Here is a 17,812-nt window from a genome sequence, read left to right on the forward strand (position 1 = left end):
TTAAACTTCCCTCCTAAAACTTTTTTCCTTAAAATGCCCTCCTAAACTTGGGGTGCGTGTTATACGCCGGTGCGTGTTATACCCCGATAAATACGGTATATATTTTCTCTATTTGCACTTCATAAAGTGTAAGCTCAGATTGTAGCATGCGGCATTCTCTCCCTTGTGTCTCCGGTCAGAGAGATTCTACTGTATACAATACAATGCACAATTCTCCTTCAGTAAAAGAAAAGGGGAAGTCAGGACCCATTAATAATGAAACAAAATCAGAGGGATGCATGGAAGAGGCTTGTTTATACAGGTAATGCCTTGTGGTGTCTGCTCTTAGGACTCATTCACGTAGGCAGCCCGGGGGTGGTAAAAGTAAGTGGTTGAGCCACAGTTTTATCACCAAATCCCCCTTTCCATCCTGACCACCCACCTAAATAAGGATAGGCTGAGGGGTGTACACACTCTGCGATCGCAATCCTTTGCTGCAAAAATGAAACCACGCCGCACTCAGTGTGGTGTAGCACTGCCAAACACAACGAATTCAGGTGTATGGGTATGAGTAAATCAGCCTGTTTAGTTAAACCAGGCACCCGTCAAACACCAGTGAATCACTTTTCAGAGGGGTTGAACAAGGACTGCCACACGGGACAATAAACCTCCTTGGGTGTTTATTCTTAGAAGTTTGAAAATGAGTAGAGTTTAGGGACAGTGGCATTATATTTCTAAGATTTTCCAAAAGGGGCGTTTTGTAAACTTTTACAAAGCTTCTGTAACAAAAAATTCTATATAACCAAAAAAATGGCCGCCTTTAGAGTGGAAGCCTATGAGCTCGGTCACATGACACTCTGCTTTCTAGGAGGAGGGAGCGTCGTCCTCAGACCGCCATTTTTTTGGAGTCCAGAACTACGCGAAGGGTGAATAGCCCGGCTACAGTACAATGGCTGTCTGATCAGACACAAACTAGTCTCCTGCAGGCGGATCCAGACTTTCCGGGTCGCCAGTGGAGATTGCAGTGGTAGGAACGGAGTCGGAGGCTGTGTACGGGGTGTTACACGGAGATGGTGTAGTGACCGTGTAGGCAGTACTAGAGACATAGGAGCCCTCCATACACAACTGAGTGCTGTGTACAGGAAGAACGATGGAGCAGGAGGAGTACTACCTGGAGCTAAGTGACAGGCCAGTCCTGTTTGAGAATGCCACCAGTGTCAACTGCGTGTTCTTCGATGAGGCCAATAAACAGGTAATACTGTGCTGTATTCATATTGTCTGTATATGGGGGAGGGGTATATAGAAGAGAGGTGATCCCCCATATCAGACACTACTCTGCTGTATTCATAGTGTCTGTATATGGGGGAGGGGTATATAGAAGAGAGGTGATCCCCCATATCAGATAATCTGCTGTATTCATATATTGTCTGTATATGGGGGAGGGGTATATAGAAGAGAGGTGATCTTCCCCCCCCCCCCCCATATGAGATAATACTCTGCTGTATTCATATTGTCTGTATATGGGGGAGGGGTATATAGAAGAGAGGAGACCCCCACCCCCATATCAGATAATGCTCTGCTGTATTCATATTGTCTGTATATGGGGGAGGGGTGTATAGAGAGGTGATCCCCCATATCAGATAATACTCTGCTGTATTCATATTGTCTGTATATGGGGGGGGGGGTACACTACATATAGAAGAGAGGTGATCCCCCATATGAGATAATACTCTGCTGTATTCATATTGTCTGTATATGGGGGGGGGTACACTACATATAGAAGAGAGGTGATCCCCCATATCAGATAATACTCTACTGTATTCATATTGTCTGTCTCCAGGAGAGGGATCAGTCTACATATAGAAGAGATATGATCCTTCATATCATATAATACTATCCTGTACTCATATTGTCTGTCTCTAGGAGAGGGTGCAGACTGCACACAGGTGTTGTGATCCCCTGTACCCATACCATAGCTGGGGCTCAGGGAGCACTCGCCTTCTATGCCTAGAGTGGTCAGTTTTTAATAGGAAAGCAAAGGGATTAGCAGGAACTCCAGATATTTCACACAACAGAAGCAATACAAAGAGAACAGAACACGTTCTCATACAAATACATGGTACAGCAGACACCTATCGGAACATGAAATGTTGGGGTAACAAAGACTTTCGCTTCTGTTGGTCAGTGAAGCACACATTTCTCTTAGCCTAGGTTTTCTTTTAAAAGAGACTTTTCTTTCAGGCCGCTCTTACACTTATGTGAATTGGATGTGGGGGGTGACCAGCTCCCAATGGAGACTGTTCATATACCTCCGGGGTGGCCGCGGTCCACACTGGAAAAGGGTCCTGTGTGTCTTTGACTCAGTTTCAGGTCCGAATTCAGGCAAAAACTCGCTCGTGTTTCGCTTCTGAAATGGAGAACAACGACCCCCCCTGCTGCGAGCTGTGGCCACAACTAATGTAAACTTAGCCTTAAGCAGTATAATCCCAAAAGAAACGTTTTTATTGTATTTCAGCTTGCCAATTCTTAGATATGATGGCTGCATTTGTTTTATTTTTTTAGTCTGTCTTTGTTCTATTTTCATCCGGTGATCCAGCCAGCAAGTCTGTTTTTCAAAAGAACAAGCTGTCTTCCAGATGTATGAGTTTACAGAGATAAGACAAACCATTTAACTCTGGGGTGCTTACAGTGATCAGTTTTTAATTATGTAGAACCTTTATCCTTAAAGGGGAAAAACGCTGTGTGCTGTAACTGCTTAAAAAGGTTTAGCTGGAGTGTGGCTTTAATTTGTTGGTGTATTTAAATCTGCTAGTACATCCAACACCCTTCACTAGATTGACAATGCTGCTGTCCAAATATACCCCTGTGTTCCTTCATTGGGAGTGAAAACGGGGGAAAAAAAAAAAGCCCTAAAAAATAAAAAGATGAATTTAAGAAAAAATGTAGGGCATGGAACCACAGTCTGATTGGGTGCTTTAACCACTTAAGGACCAGGCCTCTTTTTCAGACTCGGTGTTTACACGTTTAAAACATAATTTTTTTTTTTTTTGCTAGAAAATTACTTAGAACCCGCAAACATTATATATTGTTTTTTTTTTTCTAACACCCTAGAGAATAAAATGGCAGTCATTACAATACTTTTTTTCACACCGTATTTGCGCAGCGGTCTTACAAGCGCACTTTTTTTTGGAAAAAAAATCACTTTTTTTAATAAAAAAAGACAACAGTAAAATTAGCCCAATTTTTTTTTTTCTTATATTGTGAACGATAATGTTACGCCAAGTAAATTGATATCCAATATGTCAAGCTTCAAAATTGCGCCCGCTCGTGGAATGTCGTCAAACTTTTACCCTCAAAGATCTCCATAAGCGACATTTAAAAAATTCTACAGGTTGCATTTTTTGCGTTACAGAGGAGGTCTATGGCTAGAATTATTGATCTCGCTCTACCGATCGCGACGTTACCTCACATGTGTGTAGGGCTGCAACTAACGATTATTTTACTAATCGATTAGTTGGCCGATTATTGTTTCGATTAATCGGTTAATAACCTTTAAAAAAAAAAAAAAATGTGGGTCAAATTAATGTTCATTTTCAACCACAGTGAAGGGAAAATTTGGAAATGGAAAATTTCTTAGTCAAATGAATTTTCAGACAGTGTATGTGGTTTTCGTTCAAAAATGACATTCATTTTAAAAACAGAATGTTAAAAACAAGTGAAAATTTCAAGCAAAATTCTTTCATTCAGCAAATGTACAAACATTTTTCATCGGAATATTCTCATCTGAAAATTGATCCGGGTGGCCAGTATTTTGCTTTTGATCTGTTTCTGCAGTGCTTTTTGCTGTTCGTTTTGATTTTTGCGCACGTGATTTTATTTTTTTAGACAGATTAAAAAACGCATTACATGCTTTTCTGCAGCTTCTCCATTGAAGTATATAGAACCAATAAAGCACCATTTTGCGTTTTAAAGTCCCTGACCCTTTCAGATGTGAACGGGTCCCATAGGAAACCATGTAAATGAACTGTAGTGTATTTCTGCAAAAAGCACCAATAAACACATAGATGTGAACCAGGTCAAAGACGTTTAGTAACATAATGGGGTTAAAAAAACGAAAATTAGCCCTTTTATAGTAGAAAAAAACAGATAATCACTACTGAAAGGGGTTAATTTTTTGTTTACTGTAGAACAGTGAAAGTAATATTTACAGTAGCAATTATTTGCTCTTTTTGTACTATAAAGGGCTCATTTTAGTTTTTTTTTAACCCCATTATGTTACTGGCCAATTTATCGATTTACTATTTTCCTAATCGATTCATTTCATAATTGATTAGTTGTCGATTAATCAATTAGTTGTTTCAGCCCTACATGTGTGATTTGACTACCGTTTTCATATGCGGGCGCTACTCACGTATGCGTTAGCTTCTGCGCGCGTGCTCGTCGGGATGGGGTGTTTTTTTTTTTTCTTAATTTTACTTGATTTTATTTATTTTTACACTGTTTAAAAAAAAAAAATGGATCACTTTTATTCCTATTACAAGGAATATAAACATCCCTTGTAATAGAAAAAAGCATGACAGGTCCTATTAAATATGAGATCTGGGGTCAAAAAGTCCTCAGATCTCATATTTGGACTTAAGGCTGGGTTCACACTGCTGCGGGGGGAGATCCGGATGTGATTCGCACCGCAAATCACATCCGATCTCCGTAGCGATGCGAGTTCAGCCATACAGATAGTATGGCTGAATTCGCATCGCTCCCGCAGCAAACTCGCACAGGACCCTTTTTTTGGTCCGCAACAGAATCGGATCACATGGGGGTTCACACCATGCGATCCGATTCCTGTGCGAGTCGGCAGATCGCACTTCGATATGCGGACGGATCTGGGGGTGTCATTAACATATCATTGACACTCCCAGCCGTCCGCATAGGGCAGTGTGAACTGCCGGCGGGAGTAATGCGATGCGGGAAAACGCTGCGGATTCACGGCGTTCCCGCATCGCAGCGGTGTGAACCCGGCCTAAATGCAATAAAAATAAATAAATAAAAATAAAATGTAATTTGAAAAAATGACATTGAAAAAAATTTACCTTTTTAAGAGGTATGGGGGGAAGTGACGTTTTGACGTCGCTTCTGCCCTCCTATGGTATAGAGACGAGTGGGGGCCATCTTAGCCTTACTCGTCTCCATACCCAGCAGTGTGCAGGACCCAATCGCCGCCACTGCTACCGACAGCTGCGGAGAGCGGCGGAAGGGGGGGTGGCACCTCTCCCGCCGCCAATAACAGTGATCTTGCGGCGAACCCGCCGTGGAGACCACCATTATCGTACACAGGACCGCCTCCTGTAAAGAGGGATATTTCGGTTGGGGCATCAGCTGCTGCCATTACAAGGTATCCCACTTCAAAGTACCGACGTATATGTACAAGAGGCGGTCCTTAAGTGGTTAAGGTTACTCTCTCTCGGAGCCCGCCCAGTGGGAGTGTCACTCTTGCTGTGCTTTCTGGGAGAGGGTACTTAAGGTGTGGATGTCACGTGGTTCGGGGGTTTCCGGTCCAGAGGGATGTTTTGACTCCATGGTCCTGGTCCTCCTGACCAGCCCCCAGGAAGGCTATGGCCTGGGGTGTGGATCCACCCGACTTATTGTTTAGGCTGGCTAGCCCGAGGCAAGGAAACTAAAGAAGGGTTCCGAGGTGGTCCGGTGCCATTTCCGGTAGTTGGAGAGGCCCAGTAACTTCATAGCTCTCCAGGGGAGGACTCTTCAGAAGAAGGCCACGTACGGGTTGGCTTCTTGGCAAGAGCCTGGAGGGGCTGAAGTACCTAAGTGAATCCGGTCTCGTGGGTATCGCCAAGCTGGCTGAAAGATCCAGGTATCACACGAGTGTTCTACAAGTTTAGTTTCCTACGTGCTCTACAACAACGTCTGTGGCAGAGACTTATCCTTGTATATTCTACAACAACGTCTGTGGCAGAGACTTATTCCTGAGTTAAGCACCTTGTTGGCTGCTGGGCCTTGTGAGAGAGGGACTGTCCAACTTGAGTGAACATCCAGTTGTGAATGGCTATTCTCTGGATTTAGTCAAAGTAAACAAGTCCTTCATTTTTGACTTTGACATTAAAAGTACCTGAACTTTCTTCCTAACCCTCTGATCCTAATTTAAGAGACTGTTCGTTGTCTACGTTCTTTTGAAAATAAAAATCCCTTTATGCGGATCTGTCATCAGTCTCTCAAGTTACTGGGCCATCTACCATGGGAAACCCCTAGACGTGCATTGTGGAGAAGAAGGTAACGGTAAGCACAATCAAACCAGCAGCTCCTTCGGGGGTCAGTGCTACAGTTGTGCAGCAAATTTTAAACAAGCTTCCACATGCTTTTTCTTCAGCAATGGAGTCTTGTGTGGTGAGCGTGCATACAGGCCATAGTGGTTGAGTGCAATATTGTTTTCTTTGAAACATTTGTACCTGCTAATTCCTAAATCCAGGTCTTTCTGAAGCTATCCACAAGTGGTCCTTGGCTCTTGGACAACTATTCTGATAATTCTTTTCACAAAGTGGTGCCCGCATATGTAATCAATGTGCACACCACACATGAGGTATTGCCACGAATGTTCGAGCTAGTGCTAGATCTCCTATGTAGTTATAAACAGGTAACCTGTAAAGGGGTTTAAAATGTCGCCTATGGAGATTTTTAAAGCGGGATTCTGCTCTTTTTTTTTCTTACCTGTGTCACAGGTGGCGAGTGCTACCTTCGATTAGCATCCACGTCCGGCGTTTTTTTGACCCCCGGCGCGACGATTCTTTTCCTCGGGATGACTTATAAAAAACTGCTCTGGCGTTTTCCATTTTAAGTGTGGGCGTCTGAAGCCCACAGGCATTTACTTCCTGTATATGATGACGCTCGGCTCCCAGCATGCTCCGCTCCATCTTGCACATGCTCAGTGATAGCAGTGACCAGCAATGAAAAAGTTTGTGGTTACCATCACAACGGGCGGCGTCTCGGAAGTTCCCGCCCCGTTGTCAAGGCAACGAAAACAACACAGGACAGAGCCCTCGTCACGTGACCGGCGTCCTAACGAAATCTCGCGAGATTTCGCAATTTCATTGTCCCCCCATGGATTCTCGGGAAATAGCTTAGAAATTTCCCAGGGACCATTGCGAGGACAATAACCACGCCTACTCCCACGGGAGGACAACCCGGAAGTCAGCAGAAACATCAGAAATAAAAGGTAAGTAAAGAATATTTTTTTTTTTTTCAGGGTTCATTTAGGTAAGTATGCTATCTAGTGAATTTAATAACATGAAGTTTCATTTTTAGGTACCAAACCGCTTTAAGTACCGTAGTTTGTCACCATTCCACAAACATGCAAATTTAAAGCATGACATGGTATTTATTTACTTGGCGTAACATCATTTTTCATATTTTACTAAAAAAGTGCGTGCGTGTGTGTGTGGTGTTGTTTTTTATTTATTTATTTTTTATTAACCACTTAAGCCCCGGACCATTTTGCTGGCCAAAGATTTTTTTTTTTTTTTTTTTATCCCACAAATAGCTTTCTTTTGGTGGTATTTGATCACCCCTGTGGTTTTTATTTTTTGTGATATAAACAAAAAAAGAGCGACGATTTTGAAAAAAATGCATTATTTAAAAGAAACATTCTTTTTCCTCAGTTTAGTTCGATACGTATTCTTCTACATATTCTTGGTAATTTTTTATTTTTTTTTTACTAGTAATGGCGGCGATCAGAGATTTTTATCATGACTGTGACATTATGGCAGACACATCAGACATTTTTGATGCATTTTTGGGACCATTGTCCCAGTGCTATACAAATGCACAGATTCCTGTGTAAATGACACTGGCAGTGAATGGATTAACCACTAAGGGGCATTGTAGGGGGTTAAGTATGTCCTAGGGAGTGATTCTAACTGTGGGGGACGTGGCTACGTGCCATCACGGAGCAGAGATCAGTGACACTGTCACTAGGCAGAACCTTGTTTACATTAGCATCTCCCTGTACTTCCTCTCTGTGAGACGATCACAGGTATCCCCGTGGACATCGAGTCCACGGGACCTGCAACCCAACTCGGGGAGCTTGCCGTGGGCGCGCACGCGGCCTCTTAAAGGGCAACATACAGGTACGTTCGTTTAGCTGTACGAGCCCTTCTGCCGACGTATATTGGCGTTAGGCGGTCAGCAAGCGGTTAATGTATTTTGTCCAAAAAAAATTGTTTCAAAAACTGCTGTGAGATGAAGAAAAAAAAAAGACAACGATCGCCATTTTATTCCTTAGGGTCTCTGCTAAATAAAATGTATAATGTTTGGGGGTTATAAGTTATTTTCTAGCAAAAAGTACTGATTTTAACTTGTAAACAAAAAGTGCCAGAAAAAAGCCTGTTGTTAATGGACCATTTATTTTATTTGGTTATTTTTGATTGGAGTGTTACTTTCATAGTTTTTAAAAGTGTTTTTTTTTTTTTTCATGCTTCGTGTCTATCTGGAGCTCCTGCCTTGCATGCAAACACACAGAGCCCATAACTTTACCTCCATGGAGTCATATGCTTTCTCTTAACACGCATTTCCTCTTTTCTCTAATTTCTGTTCTGATTTTCCACATGATCTCCTCCTGACCACGCCAGCTAGCACTCGCACTTTATTTCTGTGTATTGCATTAAGTGAGCACTTGTTGATGATCATTAACCAGCACCACGTCTCTAACAGTCTATCTCCTGGAGGGCTCAGCTGCTTGTGTTCTTTCTTGATAGTAATACACGGACCAATTCCACATGGCCCTATTTGCCCTTCTACACCCGTCTCAGTTTAGGAGTAGAAAATGGTTATATTGGTTTCAGTGCCAGCAAAAACTATATATTTGGCTTTGTCTGTGCAGTGGGGGGGGGGCAACGGGGCTGGGGGTTGGGTGAATTTATGGCCTACATAAGGGGATTAGTAATGAGTGTCTGAGACAAACTTTGTGTAATCAACTAGAGTGCAGCCAATCATATGTGCAAGTACAAATACCCCCCAAATGACCCCTTTTTGAAAAGTAGACTGTCCAATATATTTAGTAAGAGGCATGGTGTGTTTTTCAAATTTGTAAAAAAAAAATTCCCTCGCGATTCTTTGCAAAATCGATGTTTGTTTGTTTGTTTGTTTTGTTTTTGTTTTTTCCACAAAATTGTCATATTAGCAGGTTATTTCTCACACAGTATATGCATACCACAAATTACACCCCAAAATACATTCTACTACTCCTGAGTATGGCGATGCCACATGTTTGAGACTTTTACACAGCATGGCCACATAGAGAGGTCCAACATTCAAGGAGCTCATTCAGGTGTTCTGGAGCATAAATTACACATCTAATTTCCTGACTACCTCTTGCACTTTTGAAGGCCCTGGAGCACCAGGACAATGGAAACGCCCAAAAATCAACCCATTTCGGAAAGTAAACACCCCAACGTGTAATCTGAGGCATAATGAGTCTTTTTGAACATGTCTTTTATAGAAAAAAAAAAAAGTTTTGGGAAAATGTGGAAAGAAAATGAAAACGCTCCCCCCACAAAGTTGTCCATTTATACAATATTTCTAACGCATAGCATGTACATAGCAAAAATCAAACCCCAAAGTAGATTCTCCTACTCCTCCTGAGTATGGCAATACCACACGTGGGAGACTTTTACACACCGTGGCCACATACAGAGGCCCAACATGCAGGCAGCACCATCAGGCGTTCTAGGGACATAAATTACAAAGCAGCAGAAGCACTGTGTTGTCAGCCAGCAGGAGGTTAGGTGCAGGCACTGGCAGAATCATCAGGTAATTATCTGTACTTGCAGCATTCTTAAAGTGATTGTCAGTCAAGTCTTTTGTTATTTTAATAAAAAAGGAAAAAAAATGTTATACTTACCTCCTCTGTGCAGTGGTTTTGTACAGGGCAGTCCAAGTCCTCCTCTTCTCAAGTCCCTGGATGGAGCTCCTGGCCCCTCCCTCCTGTTCAGTGCCCCCACAGCAAGCAGCTTACCGATAACGAGTTCCTGATATTTTGAGGTGCGATTTGCATCAATACAAAATAAAGGGATGCAAATCGCACTGCAATGAATTACATGCGGTGTGATTCCTGTCCGAATCGCGTGCAATTACCCCCCACCACTCCTGTGTGAGTATGTGTATATACAGTTGTGCTCATAAGTTAACATACCCTGGAAGAATTTGATTTCTTGGCCATTTTTCAGAGAATATGAACACAAAAACTCTTCACTCATGGTTAGTGTTTGGCTGAAGCCATTTAATATCAATCCACTGTGTTTAATCTTTTAAAATCATAATGGCAACAGAAACTATCCAAATGACCCTGATCAAAAGTTTACATACCCCAGTTCCTAATACCGTGTATTGCCCCCTTTAACATCAATGCCAGCTTGTCTTTTGTGGTATTTGTGGATGAGGCTCATTATCTTCTCAGATTGTAAAGCTGCCCATTCCTCTTGGCAAAAAGCATCCAGTTCCTGTAAACTCTTGGGCTGTCTTGCATGAATTGCATGTTTTGAGATCTCCCCAGGGTGGTTCAATGATATTGAGGTCAGGAGACTGAGATGGCCACCCCAGAACCTTAACTTTGTTCTGACGTAGCCAATGACAGGCCGACTTGGCCTTGCATTTTGGATCATTGTCATGTTGGAATGTCCAAGTACGTCCCATGCGCAGCTTCCTGGCTGTTGAATGCAAATGTTCCTCCAGTATTTTTTTTGATAACATACTACATTCATCTTGCCATTAATTTTGACCAAATTTACTGTGCTTTTGTAGCTCACACATCCTCAAAACATCAGCGATCCACCTCCCGTGTTACACAGTAGGAATGGTGAACCTTTCATCATAGGCCTTGTTGACTCTCCAAATGTATTGTTTATGGTTGTAGCCAAAAAGCTCAATTTTGGTCTCATCACTCCAAATGATTTTGTGCCAGAAGGTTTAAGGCTTGTCTCGGTGCTGTTTGGTGTATTGTAAGCGGGACACACCACATGTTTTCAGAGTTCTGTATTTCACCTGAAGTTAGTTGCGGGTTTTTCTTTGCATCCCGATCAATTTTATTGGCAGTTGTGACTAAAATTTTAGTTGGTCTACCTGACCGTGGTTTGGTTTCAACAGAACCCCACATTTTCCACTTCTTGATTAGAGTTTGAACACTGCTGATTGGCATTCTCAATTCCTTGGTTATCTTTTTATATCCCTTTCCTGTTTTATACAGTTCAACTACCTTTTCCCGCAGATCCTTTGAAAATTCTTTTGCTTTCCCCATGACTCAGAATCCAGAAACGTCAGTGCAGCACTGGATGAAAGATGTAAGGGTCTGTCAGGATTCCAGAAACTCATTGACCTTTTATACACACACACACTAATTACAAGCAAACAGATCACAGGTGAGGATGGTTACCTTTTTAATAGCAATTCAAACCCCTCTGTGTCAACTTGTGTGCATGTTATCAGGCCAAAATCACCAGGGTATGTAAACTTTTCATCAGGGTCATTTCTGTTATCATTATGATTTAAAAAGAGTAAACACAGTTGATTGATAATAGATGACTTTAGCCAAACACTAACCATGAGTGAAAGAAATGTTTTTTGTGTTGTCATTCATATTCTCTGAAAAATGGCCAAGAAATCATAAATTCTGCCAGTGTATGTAAACTTATGTATAAAAATATATACGGTATATATTTTTTTTATTCTGGCCTGTCCTATTGTACACTTTAATGACCCGCTTACTTATTTACACAAATTCTCTTCTTCTCCTTAAAGGTGTTTGCGGTGCGGTCTGGAGGGGCCACTGGGGTTGTGGTCAAGGGCCCAGAGGACAGAATTCCCATTTCTTTCCGGTAACCTAAATTCTAGTTTTATTTTTTTCATTTATTACAGGTATTTATATAGACCTGACAATTTACACTACTGTATACTGACAGTGTGGAGGTGTCACTAGCAGTGTCAAACCATACAATAGGTACTCCTTATTTGCCTATACACAGAGGGATTGGATAGTTCGTTTCTGAATGATCGGATCATTGGGAGATATATTGCACATTCTATCTATCTATCTCTACCCCATCAAATCATTCTCTGCAGCTATTACCTTTTGTACCACCCCCCTCTCTTTAGAATGTAAGCTGTAAAAGCAGGGCCCTCCTGTACCTTTTTTGTATTGAACTGTACTGTAATTGTGTTGTCAGCCTACCCCCCCCCCCCCCATACATTGTGAAGCGCTGCGTAAACTGTTGGCACTATATAAATCGTGTATTATAATAATAATGGTCTCTATAGCTATCTGTCGCTGTAGCTATTATCTCTATCTGAAAATCAATCAGTCCTTATCAGGGAGGGTTTGATTTTAATCCCAAATAAAAAGGCTTGATTTAAATCATAATTTTTAAAGACTTTTTTGTCCCGCAGCGGCTCCTCCTCCTCTGACCTGCTGTTGATTCACCGACAGTTTCATTCACTTTAATGGGACGGCTGGTGATGTGGCAGTGACACAACAAGGTGAGGAACGTGATGGCAGCAGGTGAGTGGATGCCCGCTAACAGCCGCTGCCATGATGGATCTGAAGTGACAGGTGCTCTTTAATTGTAAGGACTTATTCTTGCTGGTATTTAGAATCTTTAATATTTGCAAACAAAATGAAGGTTTCCTATTTAGAATAATAAGCTGTCAGGTTAGTAAAATGGCAATTTCAGAACCGATTCAGTCATACAGTTTGTAGTGCACATAGAGTTGCAAAACAATGGGATAAAAGAATATTTCCCCAGTTGTCTTCCAGGACAGCCCCTGAGAGATGGAGTCCCTTCCATCGTTACCGGAAACACATCGCCAATCAGTTCAAAAGGCGGACCTTCAGGTCCCTGGTCAGTCATTTGTGTTTCCTCCGTCGAAGGAACATGTTGCCAGGAACCAGGAGGACTACATCTCTCAGGAGCTGCCTGAAGAGGGTGAACCTGCGCTGGGGACTGGGTCCTGTCAGGCAGGTTCGCTGATAGTCCATTTTTTTCTCTTTTTTTAAGGGCTTGGGTACCATCCAGCATTGCAGGAGCCGACTGCTCCCTTCCTCTCTCCAGTGCCGAGGTGGCCAGCGTCAGGGTGATGTTAGTTCCCCCTGAGAGCAGTGCGGCAGCCTGTGTCCTCCTCTGCTCTCTGCGCTGATAGCGATGGGGGTCGGTGACACCGTCACGTAATTTCCGGCAGAACTGCGTCATCCCTGTGTGCCGAGACTTCCGGTTCCGGGTCTCTAAAGGCACAGGGAGGAAGAGGGAAGCCCACGCTGTGCCTGTACGATCCCGCCAGCGTCCAGCTGCACCGGACTAGCGGTGGGATCCGGATCTCAAGGGGGACCATGGAGGCTAATCCCCAGGACGCTCCGGTGGAGGCAAGCACCAGTCAAAACCAGGTAGGCTGCTGGGCACGTCATTACACTGGTGGTTGGTGGTAGTGTTAAGGTTGGGACTTGTAGTACACCAGGGCGGTGTTCACTTTACAGGTCGGGTGATTGTGTCTGGTGGTGGTACAGCACAGGTGTTCCCTAGCATATTAAGTCTAATTATTAAGGATACCCTCTTTTCTATTTCAGACTAAGGAAGCCCCAAGGGAAGATAAATCTGGCCGCAAAAAATTTCCAAACTGTGGAAATAGGTTATCTTCGGGTTCTGGTAAAGCCTTATGCAAGCAGTGTATTGCAGGCATTCTTAAGACAGAGGCAGATTCTCCCCTGGCTAAGTTCCTTGGTTCCTTTTAAAGAGGAAATGGCTTTAACTTTTAAATCCCTTCGCGATTTGATTAAGGACGTAGGTTCAGCTGTTTCCACCACTAAGGCAACCACAATCTCCTCCTCACCATGCCTTACGACACCTAGTTCAGGGGAGCCCTGTATAGTCAGGCAGCATAGCCCCGCGCTAGCTAGTCCTGAATCTTCTGACGTTGATTCGGATCAGGATGAGGATCAGGCTGTAGCTAACAAAGGCGCAAAGTATAAGCTTTCTCTTGAGGAGGTAGAGGAGCTTTTAAGCGCCATTTATGATACGCTGGAAATTGATGAAAAAGAGACTCAATTATCCAGGCATGATTTAATGTATGAGGCTCTGGGGAAGAGGAAGGTGAAGGTTTTTCCCATACATAAGGTACTTTCTGATCTGGTTCTTAAGGAGTGGTCTGAACCAGACAAAGTCTTCTTTCCCAATTCCTTAAAAAGGTTCCCTTTTGACGAGAGCCCAGAGGCGGTCTGGAATAAGAATCCAAAACTAGACGCACCTCTTTCCAAGGTCTCAAAGCAATCTGACTTAGCCTTCGAAGACATGGGTCACCTAAAGGATCCAATGGATAGAAGGACAGATGTGGTCCTAAAGAGGGCCTGGGATGCCTCCATGGCCGGGTTAAAACCGGCTCTAGCCACATCTTGTGTGCCTAGAAATTTGGAGTTCTGGCTATCACAGCTGCAAGAGCATCTAAAAGCAGGCACTCCTAGGGCTGAGCTATTAAAGACCTTTCCTATGCTCTTTAAGGCCACGAGTTTTATCTCTGATGCCTCCACTGATTCAGTGAGATTTACGGCTAAAACAGCCGCACTTTCAGTGGCAGCTAGAAGAGCGGTATGGATGAAGACATGGGGTAGTGACACAGCATCCAAATCTCGCTTATGTAGTGTCCCATTTACAGGGGATTTGGACGGCAGACAGGAAGAAGACTTTTCCCATCAAAAAGAAAAATTTTCAAAGCAAATTTTTTCGTCCCTTTAAGGAACCCTCCAAAGGGGAGGAGTTCAAGCCTAAAAAGCACTGGACAGGTCAAAAAGGGAAGGGAAAAGGGGGCTTACTTTTTAGCCGCCCCAGTCAGGCCTCTAAGCCCCAGTGACGTCGGGCTCCCTGTGGGGGGAAGGTTATCGAGCTTTCTTCCGCAATGGGAGAAGATAACCTCAAACAAGTTTGTTTTAAACATAATAAAGAGAGGGTATGCGCTAGAGTTTCACAGCTGCCCACCCTCTTTCTTGTAACAAAGCTCCCGAGCCATTCAGAGAAGGCCAGGGCTTTACCTTTGTTGATAGGGGAAATGGTGGATCAAGAGGTATTGACACCAGTCCCCGTTTAGGAGCAGGGGGACGGTTTTTACTCTCATATTTTTGTGGTAAAAAAGCCGTCCGGAAAGTTCAGACTGATTATGAACCTCCGCCCTCTGAATCTCTCCATCCGGTACAAGAAGTTTCGGATGGAGTCGATCTATTCAATAAGGAATCTCCTCCAAGAGGGGGTATTTACGGCTACCCTGGATTTAAGGGATGCCTATCTGCACATACCTATAAGGAAGGAATACCAGAAATTTCTTTGCATGGCTATTCAGATAGATGCAAAGATTTATCATTTTCAGTGCAGAGCTCTTCCATTCCGACTGTCAGCCTCCCCGAGAATCTTCACCAAAGTTCTCGGGGAAGCACTAGTTCCGTTAAGGCTTCAGTCGTTCTCGAACATTCCATATCTAGACGACTTATTACTGACGGCCCACTCGGAGAAAAAGCTCTCTCAGGACTTACAGTTAACACAGATCAGTCTAGGACAGCTGGGATGGATTATCAATCAGGAAAAGTCCAAGACTGTTCCTACTCAGGAAATCCTATACCTAGGCTACAAGATCAGCTCAGTGGAGCAAACGATAGTTCTGCCGGAGGAAAAGATTTTGAACCTGTGGCACAGAAACTCTTTTCTCCAAACCTCTTCCAGGTGCACAGTAAGAGAGATCATGTCAGTGCTAGGCCTCATGACGGCAGCCATTCCAGCTGTGCAATGGGCCAGGTTCCATCAAAGGGACCTCCAGGGTTTTTTGCTAGATCACTTGAAGGGCAAAGAGTTGGAGGAAGAGGTAGCAATTCCCAGAAGAATAAAGCAGTCCCTCTGGTGGTGGAAGGACGCAGGGAACCTAAACAAGGGGGTTCTCTGGGTCTTGCCTATCACCTCTACTCTGACCACAGATGCGAGCAGTTGGGGTTGGGGAGCTCATCTCAACTCAGACTGGGCCCAGGGCCAGTGGACTCAGGAGGAGCGGCTCCTCTCCTCCAATTGGAAGGAGTTAGCGGCAATCCTCAGGGCTATATTGGCCTTCCAAACTTTGCTACAGGGTCATCATCTACAGGTCCGCTCAGACAATATGACGGCTGTAGCGTATCTAAACAAACAAGGAGGTACCAGAAGTCCTCGTTTGATATCAGTGGCCAGACACATTTTTCAGTGGGCAGAGTCCAATCTAAAATCCATTTCTGCGATTCATTTGAAGGGGGAGATGAACTGCACTGCGGACTTCTTGAGTCGACAACAAGTTTCGAATCAAGAATGGTCGCTACATTCAGAAGTTTTCAATCTGATAGTAACTCACTGGGGAAGGCCAGTAGTGGATCTTTTTGCAAACAGGTCGAATGCAAAAGTCCAAAATTTTTTGCTCTCTATGCCCAGGGGATCGTCCCTTGGCAGTAGATGCGTTACAAACTCCATGGTCTTTCAGCCTGGCATATGCGTTTCCACCTCTCCACCTTATCCCGAGGGTTCTAGCAAAGTTCCTTATGGAGGAGACTTGCTTAATCCTTGTGGCACCATATTGGCCCAAAAGGCCATGGTTTACAACGCTGCTACAGCTGTCGGACCAGCCTCCACTGAGACTTCCCTGCAGACGAGATCTCCTGTCGCAGGGACCTCTTTTTCACCCTCGGGTAACCTTGTTGAGCCTCTCGGCGTGGTTACTGAGGAGGATATCTTGAGAAGGAAGGGTCTGTCGGATAAGGTGATCCAGACCCTGTTACAGAGTAGAAAGCCAACTACCAGGGCTATATATAGGAAAGTTTGGAGAAAATTCAATAGTTGGTTGGACAACTGTGGGAGGAAGGGCATGCACACAGCTGATATCCTTCAATTCTTACAAGAGGGGGTAGACAAGGGGTTAACCCCTAGTACTATCAAGGTTAAGATAGCTGCCTTAAGTGTATACTTGGAATGAAGGTTGCAGGAAGATCCTTTCATTTCTAGATTTTGTAAAGCAATCTCTAGACGTAAGCCAGTCAGAGTCAACCAATCTCCTTCCTGGGATTTAGCTGTCGTTCTGAAAGCGTTCTTAGGATCTCCTTTCGAACCTATATCAGAGTCCTCGCTAAGATTGGTCACGTTCAAGACAGTCCTGTTGGTAGCAATAACTTCAGCCCGCAGGGTTAGTGAGATGCAAGCTTTTTCTATAAGAGAACTGTTCCTACAGATCTTGGAAGATTCTAAAAACAGACCCTGGGTTCTTGCCAAAAGTGGCATCTAAATTTCACAGGTCGCAGGACATCGTCCTTCCTTCTTTCTGTCAGAATGCGTCAAATAAGAAGGAGGAAACTTTTCATTTGTTGGATGTTAAACGTTGTATTTTAGAATACCTTAAGGTAACAAGTCCCTTTAGAATCTCAGATTCCCTCTTCGTCCTTTTTTCAGGTCAACGCAAAGGACAGAAGGCCTCAAAAGCCACCATAGCTAGGTGGATCAGGTTAGCCATTACAGAGGGTTATAGAGCAATGAACAAAGACCCTACTGGGGGTGTTAGGGCCCATTCCACAAGGGCATTGGCGGCTTCCTGGGCAGAAAGGGCTGGTGCTACCCCGGAGCAAATTTGTAAGGCAGCTACGTGGTCAAGCTTTTCCACCTTTGCAAAACGTTATCGACTGGATCTAATGTCCAGTCAGGATCAGGCTTTTGGGAAAGTCCTCCAGGCCGTGGTCCCACCCTAATCTGGTGAGTACTTGGGCAGGGGATCCTCTCAGGGGCTGTCCTGGAAGACAACT

General features: G+C 43.8%; 1 protein-coding gene across 2 annotated transcripts in view; it reads left to right on the forward strand.

Annotated features, from left to right (window-relative positions):
* Positions 1–878: 878 nt before the first annotated feature.
* RMC1 (regulator of MON1-CCZ1) overlaps positions 879–17,812 on the forward strand; it is a 60,122-nt gene continuing 43,188 nt past the window's right edge. For both annotated transcript variants that reach the window (XM_077492576.1, XM_077492577.1), the window contains exons 1-2: positions 879–1,231; positions 11,779–11,855. In XM_077492576.1, the coding sequence (XP_077348702.1) occupies positions 1,130–1,231; positions 11,779–11,855 (179 nt within the window). In that variant the 5' untranslated portion in view covers positions 879–1,129. The remainder of the gene's footprint in view (positions 1,232–11,778; positions 11,856–17,812) is intronic.

The sequence above is a fragment of the Lithobates pipiens genome, unplaced genomic scaffold (genome assembly GCF_037356315.1).
Source record: "Lithobates pipiens isolate NorthernLeopardFrog02 unplaced genomic scaffold, aLitPip1_a1.2 Scaffold_19, whole genome shotgun sequence".
NCBI classification, from domain to species: domain Eukaryota; kingdom Metazoa; phylum Chordata; class Amphibia; order Anura; family Ranidae; genus Lithobates; species Lithobates pipiens.